The sequence below is a fragment of the Sus scrofa genome, chromosome 14 (assembly GCF_000003025.6).
Source record: "Sus scrofa isolate TJ Tabasco breed Duroc chromosome 14, Sscrofa11.1, whole genome shotgun sequence".
NCBI classification, from domain to species: Eukaryota; Metazoa; Chordata; class Mammalia; order Artiodactyla; family Suidae; genus Sus; species Sus scrofa.
In genome coordinates, this window is record NC_010456.5 from 75,869,470 (window position 1) to 75,883,932 (window position 14,463).

Below are 14,463 nucleotides of genomic sequence, written 5' to 3' on the forward strand. Positions count from 1 at the left end.
TTTGGACTTTGTTTTGTTTTGTTTTGCCAAGCCACAGGTGATTGGAAGAGTTCAGATTGGTCTAGATGGTAGGTTATGGTTTCAAATCAACAAAAACATTTCAAAAGGTGGCAATAAGAAAAGCCACTTCCAAATCAATAAAAAATGAGTTGACAGATTTTTGTTGTAGATTTATTGTCCTTTCACTTTTTTTAAAAACAAATCATTTGACGCTGTATGTCAATGATTTATTGCACTGGGTTTCACAGGTGCTTTCTCAGATCTAGAAGTTTAATGTTCTTTGAATTATTTGACAAAATAGTAATTAGTAGCCTCTTTAAATTCATTTTTAAATTCTCATCGAGCTAAAACTGTAGTTAAATCTCTCTGGTGAAGTAAAAGGCAACTCAACTCATAAGTAATAGCATTTGGAAGACTCAGATCTGAAGCATAACTCCATTCGTTCCACTGCCAATTTTTAAGTCAGAAAGTTTTTTAAAATAAAAGCTCCAACAGGAGAAACACAGATTACTCCAAAATGACAATGTTATTTTACAAGATGCATGAACACATGCCAATACAATCACCATGAAGAACGACGTGAATTCACTGCAGCATTTATAAATGTGAGAGAAATACATAAACAAAGACTATTCCCAGATTAATCCAGGCTGCTGCTTTTTTTTCTCCCCTCTTTGGCAAGAAAAAGGAAAAAGAAAACAAGTATAAATCTATTTCCTGGATATTTGATTCCTAACCTGAAGAGAGATGCAAAGCATATTAATTCCTTAAAAATAACAGACCAATTAAATATTAAAAACAGAACTTCTAGTTAAAGGGAAAGACCTGTGAAACACAAAGCAGTTTATCCATGCATAAAAATAGGTGGTGACTTGACTGGAGACTGAAAATGACCTACTACTTCCCTTTAATGAATAATTCCTGTAAGATGTACAAAAACTCATTAGAGAGCAAAATATGCAATATACACATCTCTTACCTTTTGCTAATTCTGTAATGTACCGTCTCCAAGTCTCCTGTTATTGGGTTTGAAATGGTGGCTCGCCTCAGCTGTGAAGCCAACCATCAAAATAGTTGCATTACAAAACAAAAAATGAATCGCATTTATCCAATCAGTCAGAATTCTGGGACTTTTACAAAGGAGGCTGAAAAAAGAAAATAACTCCATAGACTTCCAAACACCTGTGTTGAGCCTGGAAAGCCAATTGTTTTTTTTAATTTTTATGTTTTTTAAATTATTTTTAAAATTTTTTGTTTTGCACGAATTGAAGGTACACTAATAGACGGGAAATTAAATTTCTTCAATGGTTAGAGGAATAAAGTGAGGAAATGAAATTTCTAAAATATGAAGTCAAATTTATAGTTATTAAGAACGGCCATTTGCAGTTAATGATCCATTCCAAACTTTTCACTTTTAATTTTTTTCAGCGATGGAAATGTTTGCAAAGTCAATGTTGTTCAAAATTTGTTTCAAGGTGAATCTTCCTTTCCTTCAAGATAGCTGCTAATATATTTCACATAAACAATGAAATAATCTTGGATTGGGCACAAAATCAAATGAAAAGAACTCATAAATGTTAACACAAAGAGATGATAATGACTTTAAACTTTTTTCTAAAAATGGAAGATCTGGAGGTTAACAAAAAAGTAAGAAATTTTTATTGCCATTGAATTTGTTGATCCAAATAATCCAACTGAGTCATTGCCTTTTAAGCCTGAGACCTCCAAACCCAGAGGTATAAGACCTCATTTCCTAAGCTGAGATTAAATTTGTAATAAATTATTCTATCAAGGTATTTTTGGTTTACTAGGTATACTCACTACAAATAATGGACTAATATAGGAATCCAAAAGAGAATGACAAAATATGATGTGATTCTAAGTAGCACTCTGCTTGAAAGATTTCTAAGAACTCCCATGGACAACACCCATATATATTAAACAAGTCTTTTTCCATTTAAAATGTAATCTTCAGTAAAAAACAATGGTACTCACTTGGAAAAGTAGTAAAACTTAACAACAAAAATTCTGACTTCACGTTCATTTTGCAATACAAATACCCAGATAATTCAACTTTTATGATATAACAAGGTCAGCAAACTACAGTCTATGGGCCAAATTTAGCTGGGCACTTGCTTATAGAAATAAAGTTTTATGGGATATAGCCACATTCAGTTATATATTTTCTATGGCTGTTTTTGCACTACAACAGCAAAGGTGATTAGTTATGACAGACTACATGGCCTATAAAACCTAAAAAATATCTACTACCTGGACTTTTACAGAAAAACTTGCCAACTCCTGTGTAATAAGAGAGCAAAAATATTTCTAGTGTTTATTTAACAACTTCTTTATGAAAATGATGGCAGTTTGTATTTTACTATCCATAACACCAAACGGATTTTAACAACAGCTGATGGGAAAAATGGCAAGAGCATAAAGGGCAGTCTTTCTCACATTCTCACAAAAGAAGTTCTATGCTCAACGCTAAGGTTATGAATTGTTTTTCTCATTAAGATAAATGATGTGAGATGAAGTCAGGAAAATATGATGTCATTATTTCAGATTAGCAAGGTATTTGTGCCCAATTATATCTTTCTAGTAATAATTTGCTTAAATGGGAATAAAATTACTTCAATTATTATTTCAGGTGAAACTACAAGAAGGTATAAAAAGTTGGTCTTTGATTAGTCACTGAGATTAAAAGGCTCCAAAGTCCAAAGAAAACTTTTTCAGGAATATGCTGAAACACAAATTTGTTAATTAAGAATAAAAATCTCAACTATGACTTTCATAATTAAGTGCTTAAAACCCAGTTATAAGGTATGTTATTTGTGGTGATAACAAATACAGACCAACTGGTATAAATAGAGCTTAGTTAACAATTCCATTAGTTTGCAACAACATCTAAAACTATCTCTAGAGTTACTGCCATATCAATAATCACTTTTATAATCTTGGAAAGTAAAAACTAAAACATTGGTAAATTGAGGAGAGAAAAAAGAAAAAAAGTTATTTACCCTTGGTTTTGCTAGATCTTTAACAATGTCAATTTCTGCATCAGAAATAATATCATGGAAACGGATAATACGAGGCTTGTCCCACTCATCCTCCTGTTTGGCTGGAGCCAGAATAAATTTAGGATTCCGGTTTCCATCATGGTATCGGCAAAAGAGTTTTTTCTGTCTCCGAGGAGTCTAAACATAAAGTTTTAAAAGGTGATAAATGTATTAGAGTAATAATGCTTATTCCTATGAAGATAAACAATCATCATGTTAGTGTTTACACCGAGTATCTGAGGAAGGCTATACAAAAGAAATAGTTCTCTGCAAATATTCTGTATCAAACAGGACTTTCAGGATTTAAAAAGTTTTATTAATGATTATTTTCTGGAAGAGATGATAGGCCTCAAATTTTTAAAAGGTGAGGTTTCTCTTTAACCTTTCTCTCATTAAAATAAAGTTCAGGCATTATAAATATGAGAGAAATAATCAAATTTTTTGGAAATATGAAATGAATGACCCGCAATGCTTCAACTTCACAAAGTAACTGGGAAGCACCCAGAAAGTTTCTAAAAGGAAAAACAAAACCAACCAGGTTTTCCCCAATATGTCCCAATTTTTTTTTTAAATTAAGGGATTTCTTTTTTAAAGTAAAGATGAAAATTGGTAGCTATGAAAAAAGAAAGTTGTTAAACAAAGAAGGCAGGTGCTTTTATTAGCAGGTATTAAAAACAGAGTGGTCAACAAAAAAATTCATATTCCTTTCAATCATTTATGTATTATGTTAACAAAATTAGTTATTCCATTTCTAATTTTTCCCTTTATCAAACAAATATGACATATATGAACTAGGAATAATATTAGTTTGGGTTTAAATTATTAATTACACAAAAATAAATAATGATTCATGTTTATTCTTGTACTTTACCTAGAATCAAATCCATTGCTTTATATCAATTAAGTCTTCTACATGATGATGAAATGAATTGAACTATTTTGAGAAAAAGGATGTTCTTTGATCTTGGACAGAATTGACGTGTGTATCACAACCATAAACTAGTAAATTAACAGACTTCTCTTTTATATGTATAGTTCTATTTTGCTCTTTTTTAAGGGTTTTAAGGGCAATTTAAAAAAATCTGCTTACTATTGCAAATTTGAATGCTGACTAGATATTTGATGATATTATAGAACTACTGTGAATACTAATACCGGAAATATTGTGATAATGGTACTGTGGTTATTTTTTAAGAGTCTTTGAAGGATATATACTAAAATACTTAGAAGTGAAATTTTTTTAAATGTTTCATGAGTCTAATTTGTATTTACTCATTAGCTCCCAAAGCAAAAGTAAGCATGTTCTGGGAATCCATGAACCTGATATAAGTATCAACATACATGTGATCTACTTATTTGCTGTTAGAAGGTAGGCTGTCAACAGTAAGTCATCAAATATCAAGAAGTCATAAATATCAAAACACTAAACCCAGCTAGAGTTTATCAGTAGTAAAGAAAAAGTTAAACACTATTCAAATGTTTTCACTTAAAAGTAACTACTTTGAAAATTCACTAACTCCTTCGGTGTATGCCTATGTTCGGCTGAACACTAGCACCATGTGGTATTCCTTAAAAAGGAGTTCCATGATCATTTAACATTGGGAAACAAAATACATCATATCCATAATGCACATTATCATAAAAAGGCTCTGAAAAGTCCTAAGGCTGAACAAAAACCTATATTGCCCAGGCCTCAACATTTTTATTTTTGGCAGATTATCTACTAGTGAAGCCCTGATACTGAGTGTAAATATGTATACCAATATATAACAAAGGGATATTTATAGACACAATTTAGTATTTTAAAGAATGTTTTCTTTAAAGTCTCTTTGCATTTTTAATATTTCTTAAATAGACTAAAATATTTCACTAGGCAATCTTGTCAAGGTTGACTAGAAGCAAAAACACAGACTACTCTATAAATAAATCCATTGTCTCACAGGATGGTTTAGAACGCTATATTACTTCTACTCAACTGCTGAAACCTCTTTTGCGTAAGATACAAGAAAAACTTTATCACTTTCCCTTAAATCATCTGATCCTTCCACTTAAACAAACCTCTTTTAATCTATGAAAAGGGTAATTATCGAAAATGCATGTACTGGTACATAATTCACAAGCTTTATTTTAAAGCTATTTTACTAAGAGTTGGAGTATATTAAGTGTGACACCCACAATAAAGTGATGTGGCATACTGTAATACTTTGAGTAATTCCAATTTTTATCACAAAAGCTTAAATATAAAAGAACTCTGATTCTCTCTAGAACTATGTAAAAACACACATATATGCACATTCACACACACAATTGGCTTTTCCACTTTACCATTTTGATACCCTCCCCACGGCACAGCATTTCGTACTTCTGTCTCTCTGGCAGGTAATCCACAGCAACCCCTTTTTTCTTCAGTGTGGTTTTCTGATTAGATTGGTCATCTGAAGCAGATTTATTGGCCTCTTTTTCTTTAGCCATTATATACTCAAAATATTTTAAGTTACCATTAGCTCTCTGATGTTCAGGATCTATTAGAAAAGAAAGAAGGCATGTTCATGAGTAAGTTTACAGTTGTTCAAGCATCAGAATAAAACAATATAAAAAAGGAAGAACATATCATTAACCTGCCAAACCAGGATGCTTTTAAGAGTGAAAGGAGGAGTTCCCCTCGTGGCGCAGTGGTTAACGAATCCGACTAGGAACCATGAGGTTGCGGGTTCGGTCCCTGCCCTTGCTCAGTGGGTTAAAGATCCGGCGTTGCCGTGAGCTGTGGTGTAGGTTGCAGACGCGGCTCGGATCCCGAGTTGCTGTGACTCTGGCTTAGGCCGGTGGCTACAGCTCCGATTCGACCCCTAGCCTGGGAAGCTCCATATGCCGCGGCAGCGGCCCAAGAAATAGCAACAACAACAACAACAACAACAAAAAGACAAAAAAAAAAAAAAAAGAGTGAAAGGAGGCACTAATAAAAATTACCATACCAAAACAACAGTACTGCCCTAAGCAAATCAGGACATAAACAGCCACCCTCTAAAGAGTTCTGGAGATGAAACCAGCTCTTCATTTCAAAGTAGCAATTACTGCTTCTACTTTGAGAAGTTACTAATCAGCAAGAGAAACTATGATCAATTTGATGTCAAATGAATTTTAAAATATTACTCATTATACTTATTTTAAGAGACGGAAAAGATTTTTCTGAGACGGAAATGTAATCACCAGGGGAAAGATATGGAATACAGTTCAAAAGCAACCTTTACCACTGCTACATTATAAACACAGAAAGAACACAGCCTACTTCTAAGGGCTGAGTGGGCTTGAGTCCTAAAATACTAAGTAAGATGGAAAAAAGAAACTAAGTATATACTTTTCAAATAAGCTAGAATCCACTAACTGCCTCAGAATTGCTAGTCATAACTTTCAGCTATCTTTTAGTGGGGGAAAAGAGGACCACTCCGCCCATCCGGGAGAAAAAAAATCCAAACAACCACATACACACAAATAAAAAAGACAGAATATGCCACAGGTGCGGCCCTAAAAAAAAAAAGGAATAGTACCAAGAAACTTCACTTGTGACAATAATTGAAATGTTTAAGAAATTTAGTCTTGGATTTGTAAAATACTTTTTGTCTTTGAGAAGCTGCTCATAATATACTCTGTGATATACACAATTTGAGCCTAACTTTGTAAATGAGAAAAAGTGTGAGGCAGAGAAAGGGGATATACTATAAGGCAAGAAAAAACTGCTGGGTATCTCTGAGTGACTGGCTTATGGCTGACTCTTCTGTATCTCTTTCTACTTTAAAATTTTTTCTGTAACAAAGTACCTTTTATGTCAGGAAGAAAAAAAATCACTAAAAAATGCTGGGGTGGAAAAGGGTAATTGAATTAATATTTCAATTTATTTATTTACTAAACTAAGAAATAACCTTATTATCAAAAGTTCAGATGACCAGTTCTTTTGAACTATTTGACTCTTCTAACATACACATATTTACCTATTCATAAAAAGAAGTTTTTTAAGCTTTAAAGCTTTGGTATATACCAAAGGCCACATGAATTTATTTGTATACAACTCTACCACCACAGATTCTGATCTAGTAGGTCTAGGGTGGAGATTGAGGAATTTTCATTTCTACTAAGTATCTAAGTAATTCTGAAGCATGTGGCCCCTGGATGACACTTAGAAAACACTACATCTCTGTTGAAAATACTAGTGGTATAATCTTAAGATATCATATTTCCTAACATCTGAATATGACAAATGTATTTTCAATCTATTTCTGTGAAAATTTTAATCTACAATGGAAACGGAGGATATAAAATGTAAAATCCCACACATATGCCCTCAGGAAAACAAAATTTAAGGACTGGAGTTCCAGTTGTGGCTCAGCACAACTGACTAGTACCCATGAGGATGTGGGTTCCATCCCTGGCCTTGCTTAGTGGGTTGGGGATCCAGCGTTGCTGTGGGCTGTGGTGTAGGTCATAGACTCGGCTCTGATCCTGCATTGCTGTGGCTATGGTGTAGGCCAGCAGCTGCAGCTCCAATTCGACCCCTAGCCTGGGAACTTCCATGTGTCGCAGGTGCAGCCCTAAAAAAAAGCAAAACAAAAAACATACAAACTGAGAGACTGATTTCCCACAAATGCCTGATTTTCAGAAAACTGATAATATTGGAATTTTATTAAATTATAGGGAATTGGTCAAGGGCTGCCTCATATCAATCTTGTTTTTAGTTTCCAAGAAAATTTTTAAATTTTCCAGGGAAGTTTTGTTTATAGTTTCCAGGAGCATGAATAAGAAAGGACCCAGGTTGGGTTGGTCTCACAAAATAAGCTCCATTGACCTTTGTTTGTACGACTGGACTGGTTTTGTCTGTTTAGGAAATTTTCAATGCTCATCTCCATCTGTTTTTAACAGACTCTGACTGAACTCTCCCCTCTTTATATTCCCTGTCCCTAAATACAGACTACTCCAAACCCTCAACAGACTTGCCTGTAGCTTCCTAGAATTTATGTGTCCCAAATTGCAATTCTGCTGCTATCCCTGAATAAATGCAGCTTTTTGACAATTTTGAGCTTGCCTCATTTTATCTTTTTATTTAGTCTGACATTTCAAAGCACTACTTCTGAATATGAAATGAAACAAACAAAAATACCCCACATTCTTCAAAGGATACTGGTTAATATTTAATATGGCAACATGGTAAATAAATATTTTTAACCATGTTAATTAGGTTAGATCCATTTTGAATTTTGAAATTCCAGAAGAGTACAAAGCAGAGAAACACAGCTGCTATTGTTGTACTATTAGGTGAGAAAAATAAGTTGCCAATTTATTTAGAGGATAAACTATGAAGGATAAAGTATATCTGACAGATGAGGCTCTTCACTTGTAAGAAATAAAAAGTACCAAAGCTATATGATAAAATATATAGTCACATGTATTTTTTTGTCATATAACTTTGGTACTATATATATATATAAAATCATTAGTTATAATTAGTATATATACAATATATCTATAACCTTGAATTAGGCCAAATTAACATACCTAGTTCAAGAAGCTTCTTGGTGAGCAGAAGTGCCTTATCCAGGTCTCCCTGCTGGTACACTGCATAGCTCAAATAATCTAGAACAGAGACTTTATCAATGGTAGAAACTTCGCCTTCATCCAGCTGCCTTAGTGCTTGCTCCATCCACAGTTCTGTATGGTAATAATCTGCTTCTGTATAGGCTACTTTGCCCAACTCAAAACAGTCCTCAACTGTTAGAAAAGATTTGTGTTTTACTCCTATGGAAAAAAAAAAAAAATACAGAGAACTTGAGGAATCTTAATACTTTTTATATATTTATTTAGGACTACACAGCTTTCAAAGTACTATTTCACTTTCATTTGAACTTCACAACAACCTTGAGGAAAAGCAGGACTTATCCTAAATTTATAAACAAAGGAACAATCTACAAGATAATGAAACATGGCGAGGACCACACATCTAATGGGGAACTTGGGACACAGACAAACCATGACTTCAATTACCAGCCATTATACCAAAATGAAGCATCAATTAAGTTGAAGAATGCAATTTTCTAACATAGCAGGAATCAACATATTTTACTCTTAACCAACAATCTGGGCAAGGGATAAATGGACAGGAAGAGAAGCAAACCTGTCAACTGGTTCCTTGCCCTCTTCCCTTCCCCTACAGCCCCCTTTTCAAAAGCATTAATGATACATAATTTGCGTACCGTAAAGTTCACCCATTTAAAGAATCCAGGTTTTTTAGTATATCCACAGAGTTGTACAACAATCACCACAATCTAATTTTAGAACATTTTACCACCCCCAAAAGAAATTCTGTAACCATAAGCAGCCATTACTCCATTATCTCCCTTTTCCTCCCTATCCCTAGACATCACTAACGTACTTTCTGTATCTGTAGTTTTGCCTATTCAGGCTATTTCACATATATGGAATCATACAATGTACGGTCTTCTATGACTAGCCTCCTTTACTCAGAATAAAGTTTTTAAGGTTCAAAGGATGTTGTAGCCAAATACTAGTCCACTCTATGCAGGGATAGACTACAGTTTGATTATCAGTTAAGAGACATTTGAGTTGTTCCCACTTTTTGGCTCTTAGGAATAATGCTTCTGTGAACATTCACGTATAAGTTTTTGTGTGGACACATGTTTTCATTACTTGAGTGTATATGCAGCAGCAGAACTGCTGGGTCTTACGGCAACTCTGTGATTAACATTTTCAGTAATTGTCAAAGTGGCCACACCGTTTTACAATCCCAGCAGCAATGTATGAGAGCTCTAATTTCTCTACATTTGTTATTGTCAATCTTTTTTATTATAGCCATTGTGGGTATGAAGTAGTATTTCATTGTGGTTTTAAAATTTATTTTTTTTTCCCCCAATAAGATAATGTTAAGTATCTTTCACATGCTTGTTGTCCATTTGTATATCATCTTTGGAAAAATGTCTATACACATCCTTTACCCATTTAAAAACTTGTTTATTATTATTTAACTGTTAAAGTTCTTTATATATTCCAGATGCAAGACCCTTATCAGGTATGTGATTTTCCAAAGAGTCTTTCCCATTCTGTGGGTTGACTTTTCACTTTTTTGATGGTATACTTTGAAGCACACAAGTTTTAATTTTGATGAAGTCTAACTTATTAATCTTTTATCAGTTCTGCTTTTGGTGTTGGTAGGTCAACTGGTTTCTGAAGTGAAACTTCTATCTTAAGAAGAGAAAATATTTTGGAGTTCCCATTGTGGCGCAGCAGAAGTGAATCCAACTACTATCCATGAGGATGCGGGTTTGATCCCTAGCCTCACGCAGTGGGTTAGGGATCCATGATGCCGTGAGCTGTGGTGTAGGTCACAGATGTGGCTTGTATCCTGTGTTGCTGTGGCTGTGGTATAGGCTGGCAGCTGCTGTGGCTCCGATTCGACCCCTAGCCTGGGAACTTCCATATTTTCTAGGTGCAGCCCTAAAAAAAAAAAAAAAAAAAAAAAAAAAGAAAAGAAAAGGAGATATTTCACAGTTCACATGAGATAAAATATATATAATAAAACCAAAATACTTGGGAAAATATTTAGCCTACCAAATTTACATGCTAGGCATTTATCACTCATTTAACCCTCAAAACAATCCAGATGGGGAACTAAAGTAGGGAGAGGTTAATTACCCTGTTCAAGGTCACACAGCTAAAAGCCAGAATCTGCAAGTATGGCCCCACAAGTCTGTGCTCCTAATATTATACCATAAAATGGCAAAACTTATAGGGAGAGGAAGGAGTAAACTAGTAACTTTCCTTCTAAGACATTTACTTTTAAGGTAATGTAAGGAGTTGCCTGGTTGCCTAGTGGTTAAGGATTTGGCCTTGTCATTGCTGTGGCTTGGGTTCAATCTCAACCTGGGAACTTCTGTATCCCACAGGCATGGCCAAAAAATAATAATAATTAATTTTGAAAAAAACAGTATGAGATAAGAATAATAATTTTATACCCAATGAACTGAATCTACTATTTTTCAGTTGTTTTCTTGAGTTTGTATTAGGGGCTGGGGAATAAACAATTTTTGTAGCTGAACCAAGTAGTACAGCAAAAAATTATAAAAAGCTGAAAGCAAGGAAATGTGTAGGCAGATATGTCAACATAATGGAATAGTATTTTTCACTAAGAAAGACAGTTTCAAATGCCAAATAGAAAAGCTGGAAAATTCTAGACAGAAATATGGCAAAATGTTAAACTGTTACCCTGGGGGATGGATTATCAACCAGTAAGTTATTTACTAAACAACTCTTTACCTTTTCAAATATTATACAATTACCACTACTTTCATAAGAATAAAGAAAAAAAGAACTACAGAAAGAGATAAATATAAAAATATACTCTAAATGACATGTATAAAACAACAGCAACTATATACGTTCCTTTTTTTTTTTTTTTTTTTTTGCCATTTCTTGGGGCTCTCCCGTGGCATACGGTGGTTCCCAGGCTAGGGGTCAAATCAGAGCTGTAGCCACTGGCCTATGCCAGAGCCACAGCAACACGGGATCCGAACCAAGTCTGCAACCTACATCACAGTTCATGGCAACACTGGATCCTTAACCCACTGAGCAAGGCCAGGGATCGAACCCGCAACTTCATGGTTCCTAGTCGGATTCGTTAACCACTGAACCATTCCATTTTTATAAACAGTAAATTAGACGAGTTAAATGGAGCTTTTTAAGGGCCTGCATATTTTATGTTGTTTATATCATGTTAAGTAAGCAACAAAGAGAGAATTACATCTGGACTACATATTCTGGGCTGGAAAGGGAAGGAATGCCTTCTGATACAAAGCACAGTTGACCCTTGAACAATGAGGGTTTGAACCACAAAGGTTCACTCATATGCGGGTGTTTTTTCAATAAATACATATATGTACCGTGAATGTATCTTCTCTTCCTTATGATTTTCTTAATAACATTTTATTTCTCTAGCTTACTTCATTGTAAGATACAATATAATAAATAATACATATAACATACAAAATATGTGTTAATAAACTGTTTAAATTATCAATAGTAGGCTATTAGTAGTAAAGTTTTAGGAGAGTCAAAAATTACATGCAGATTTTCAGCTGTTCAGGGGGTCAGCACCCCTACCCCCAGCATTTTTCAAAGGTAGACTCTACCTAGAAATGCTGGATAAAATGTTAATAAGTATCCATTTATACTATTGCCAAGTTCACAGGAATTCAGCAAATTTCTCAGGTCAAAACCACAAAGTAACTTGAAACCCAGACAGGGAAGCTGCATTTATTCTGGATGCAGTCACCAGACCAGAAACCTAGAAGTCTGATTTTTTTTTTTTCCCACCCCCTCCTCCAGAAGTCTGATTTTTAACAACCAAGAAAGGGCCAGGGGATAAAGCCTCAGGCCCATGCAAAGTGGCAAAGCATATTCTTGAAGAATTACATCTTTTTGTTTGTTTTGTTTTGTCTTTTGTCTTTTTTTAGGGCCGCACCTGTGGCATATGGAGGTTCCCAGGCTAGGAGTCTAATGGAGCTGTAGCCGCTGGCCTATGCCACAGGCACAGCAACACCAGATCCAAGCAGCATCTGCAACCTACACCACAGCTCACGGCAACACCAGATCCTTAACCCACTGAGCAAGGCCAGGGATCGAACTTGCAACCTCATGGTTCCTAGTCAGATTCATTTCCAATGTGCCACGACGGGAACTCCAAGGAATTACCTCTTGAATGAAAGGCTGAACTAGAAAAAAATTCTATCAGCTGGCAAAGAGAAACAATGAAAGAACTTATTTTTCTCAGTCTGCTCTGTAGGTAAGGGGAAAAAATTCCCTTACAATTCCACAGGCATGCCTTCAGGGAGGTTATGATTTCAAATACATGCTATCTCCATAGTCTGGGAAACTAAAGCCAAGAGTTTAACTTAAAGTGGTTGTAAGCTGGTAATATCATAGGGCATCTGGCAGAAGCAACATGTATACTCTGCAAAATGCACTCTCACCTCAGTTTGCAACATTCCCACACATAATGAAGCCCTCACAATCCAAAACTACAAAGCACATGATGAAACAAGCCACTATGAGTAAAATCAGCAGAAACTATTCAAAAACAGTATTAGACATCCCCCAAGGACTTCAGATGCTGGTGTTATCAGATTAAGAATAAAAAACAAAGAGTTCCCATTGTGGCTTAGTGGGTTAAGAACCTGACATAGTGTCTGTGAGGATGCAGGTTTGATCCCTGACCTGGCTCAGTGGGTTAAGGATCTGGTGTTGCTGCAAATGCAGCTTGGATCCAGCATGGCTGTGGCTGTGGTGTAAGCCTGCAGTTGCAGCTCTGATTCAACTCCTAGCATGGGGACTTCCATGTGCTGCAGATGTGGCTGTAAAAAGAAAAGAAAATGCAAAATAACATATATACAAGGCTATTGGCAGAATTATTTTTATAACAGCAAAAGACTGCAAACAAATCAGATATTAATTAGGGCCCAGTTACATAAACTAAGGTAACTCCACAAAACAGAGTAACAAGCAGCTGTAAAAAGAAGTGAGGAGGATTTCTATATAGGATGTGAAGTAGCAGCTAGAGCATAGCCATAAGTTAAAATATCAAAGTACAGAAAGTATTTATACCATGTGGCCTTCTGTGTTGATGTTTAGAGGAAACAGGAATATATGTACATTGGTTTATATTTCAAATGAAACAGTGAAAATGAAAAAACTAGTAAGTGGTAGTTTTATGTATAGTTTTATTTATATGTATAGGAAGAAGAAATGAACAGGTTGAAAAGTACAGAAATGAAAGTGAGACTTCTGTCAGTGGGCCTTATTATAGCACAGTTCAGACTTTGAAAGAATATAAAGTTTTATGTTACTAAAAATATGAGAGAACTGGCTGAGGGTGGTCAAAAGGTACAGACTCCCAACTATAAGATAAAGTCCTGGGGATAAAAATGTAGGATGGTGACTATAGTTAATACACCATGACTGTACATTTAAAAGCTACTCTAAGAGTAGATCTCGAAAATCTTCATCACGAGATAAAAAAAACTTTGTAACTATGTGTGATGGTGGATGTTAACTAAACATATTAGGGTAATCATTTTGCACAATGTATACATCCAAGTCATGTTGTACACCCAAAACTAATACAGTGTTATACGTCCACTATATCTCAATTGTTATAAGCGTAGCTGGGCACATCTTTTAAATAAAAACATTAATAAATGGCATTTTGCAGTTTTGGATCTCACATATTTTTAGGTCATTTGATCTTTATGGCAATCTAATGAAAAAGGTATTGCGTTAGATCCCAAAATGGATATTGCCCACTATGCTAGTTTATAGTTCCATGTTCCTATATTATATACTATTTAGA

At 34.8% G+C, this 14,463-nt stretch overlaps 1 protein-coding gene across 2 annotated transcripts in view; it reads right to left on the reverse strand.

Moving 5' to 3' along the window:
* Positions 1-14,463, reverse strand: part of P4HA1 (prolyl 4-hydroxylase subunit alpha 1) — a 91,915-nt gene that overhangs the window by 42,263 nt on the left and 35,189 nt on the right. The window contains 4 exon segments of one of the 2 annotated variants that reach the window (NM_001097435.1): positions 980-1,050; positions 3,021-3,197; positions 5,385-5,581; positions 8,604-8,843. In NM_001097435.1, the coding sequence (NP_001090904.1) occupies positions 980-1,050; positions 3,021-3,197; positions 5,385-5,581; positions 8,604-8,843 (685 nt within the window). 2 annotated transcript variants of the gene reach the window in all.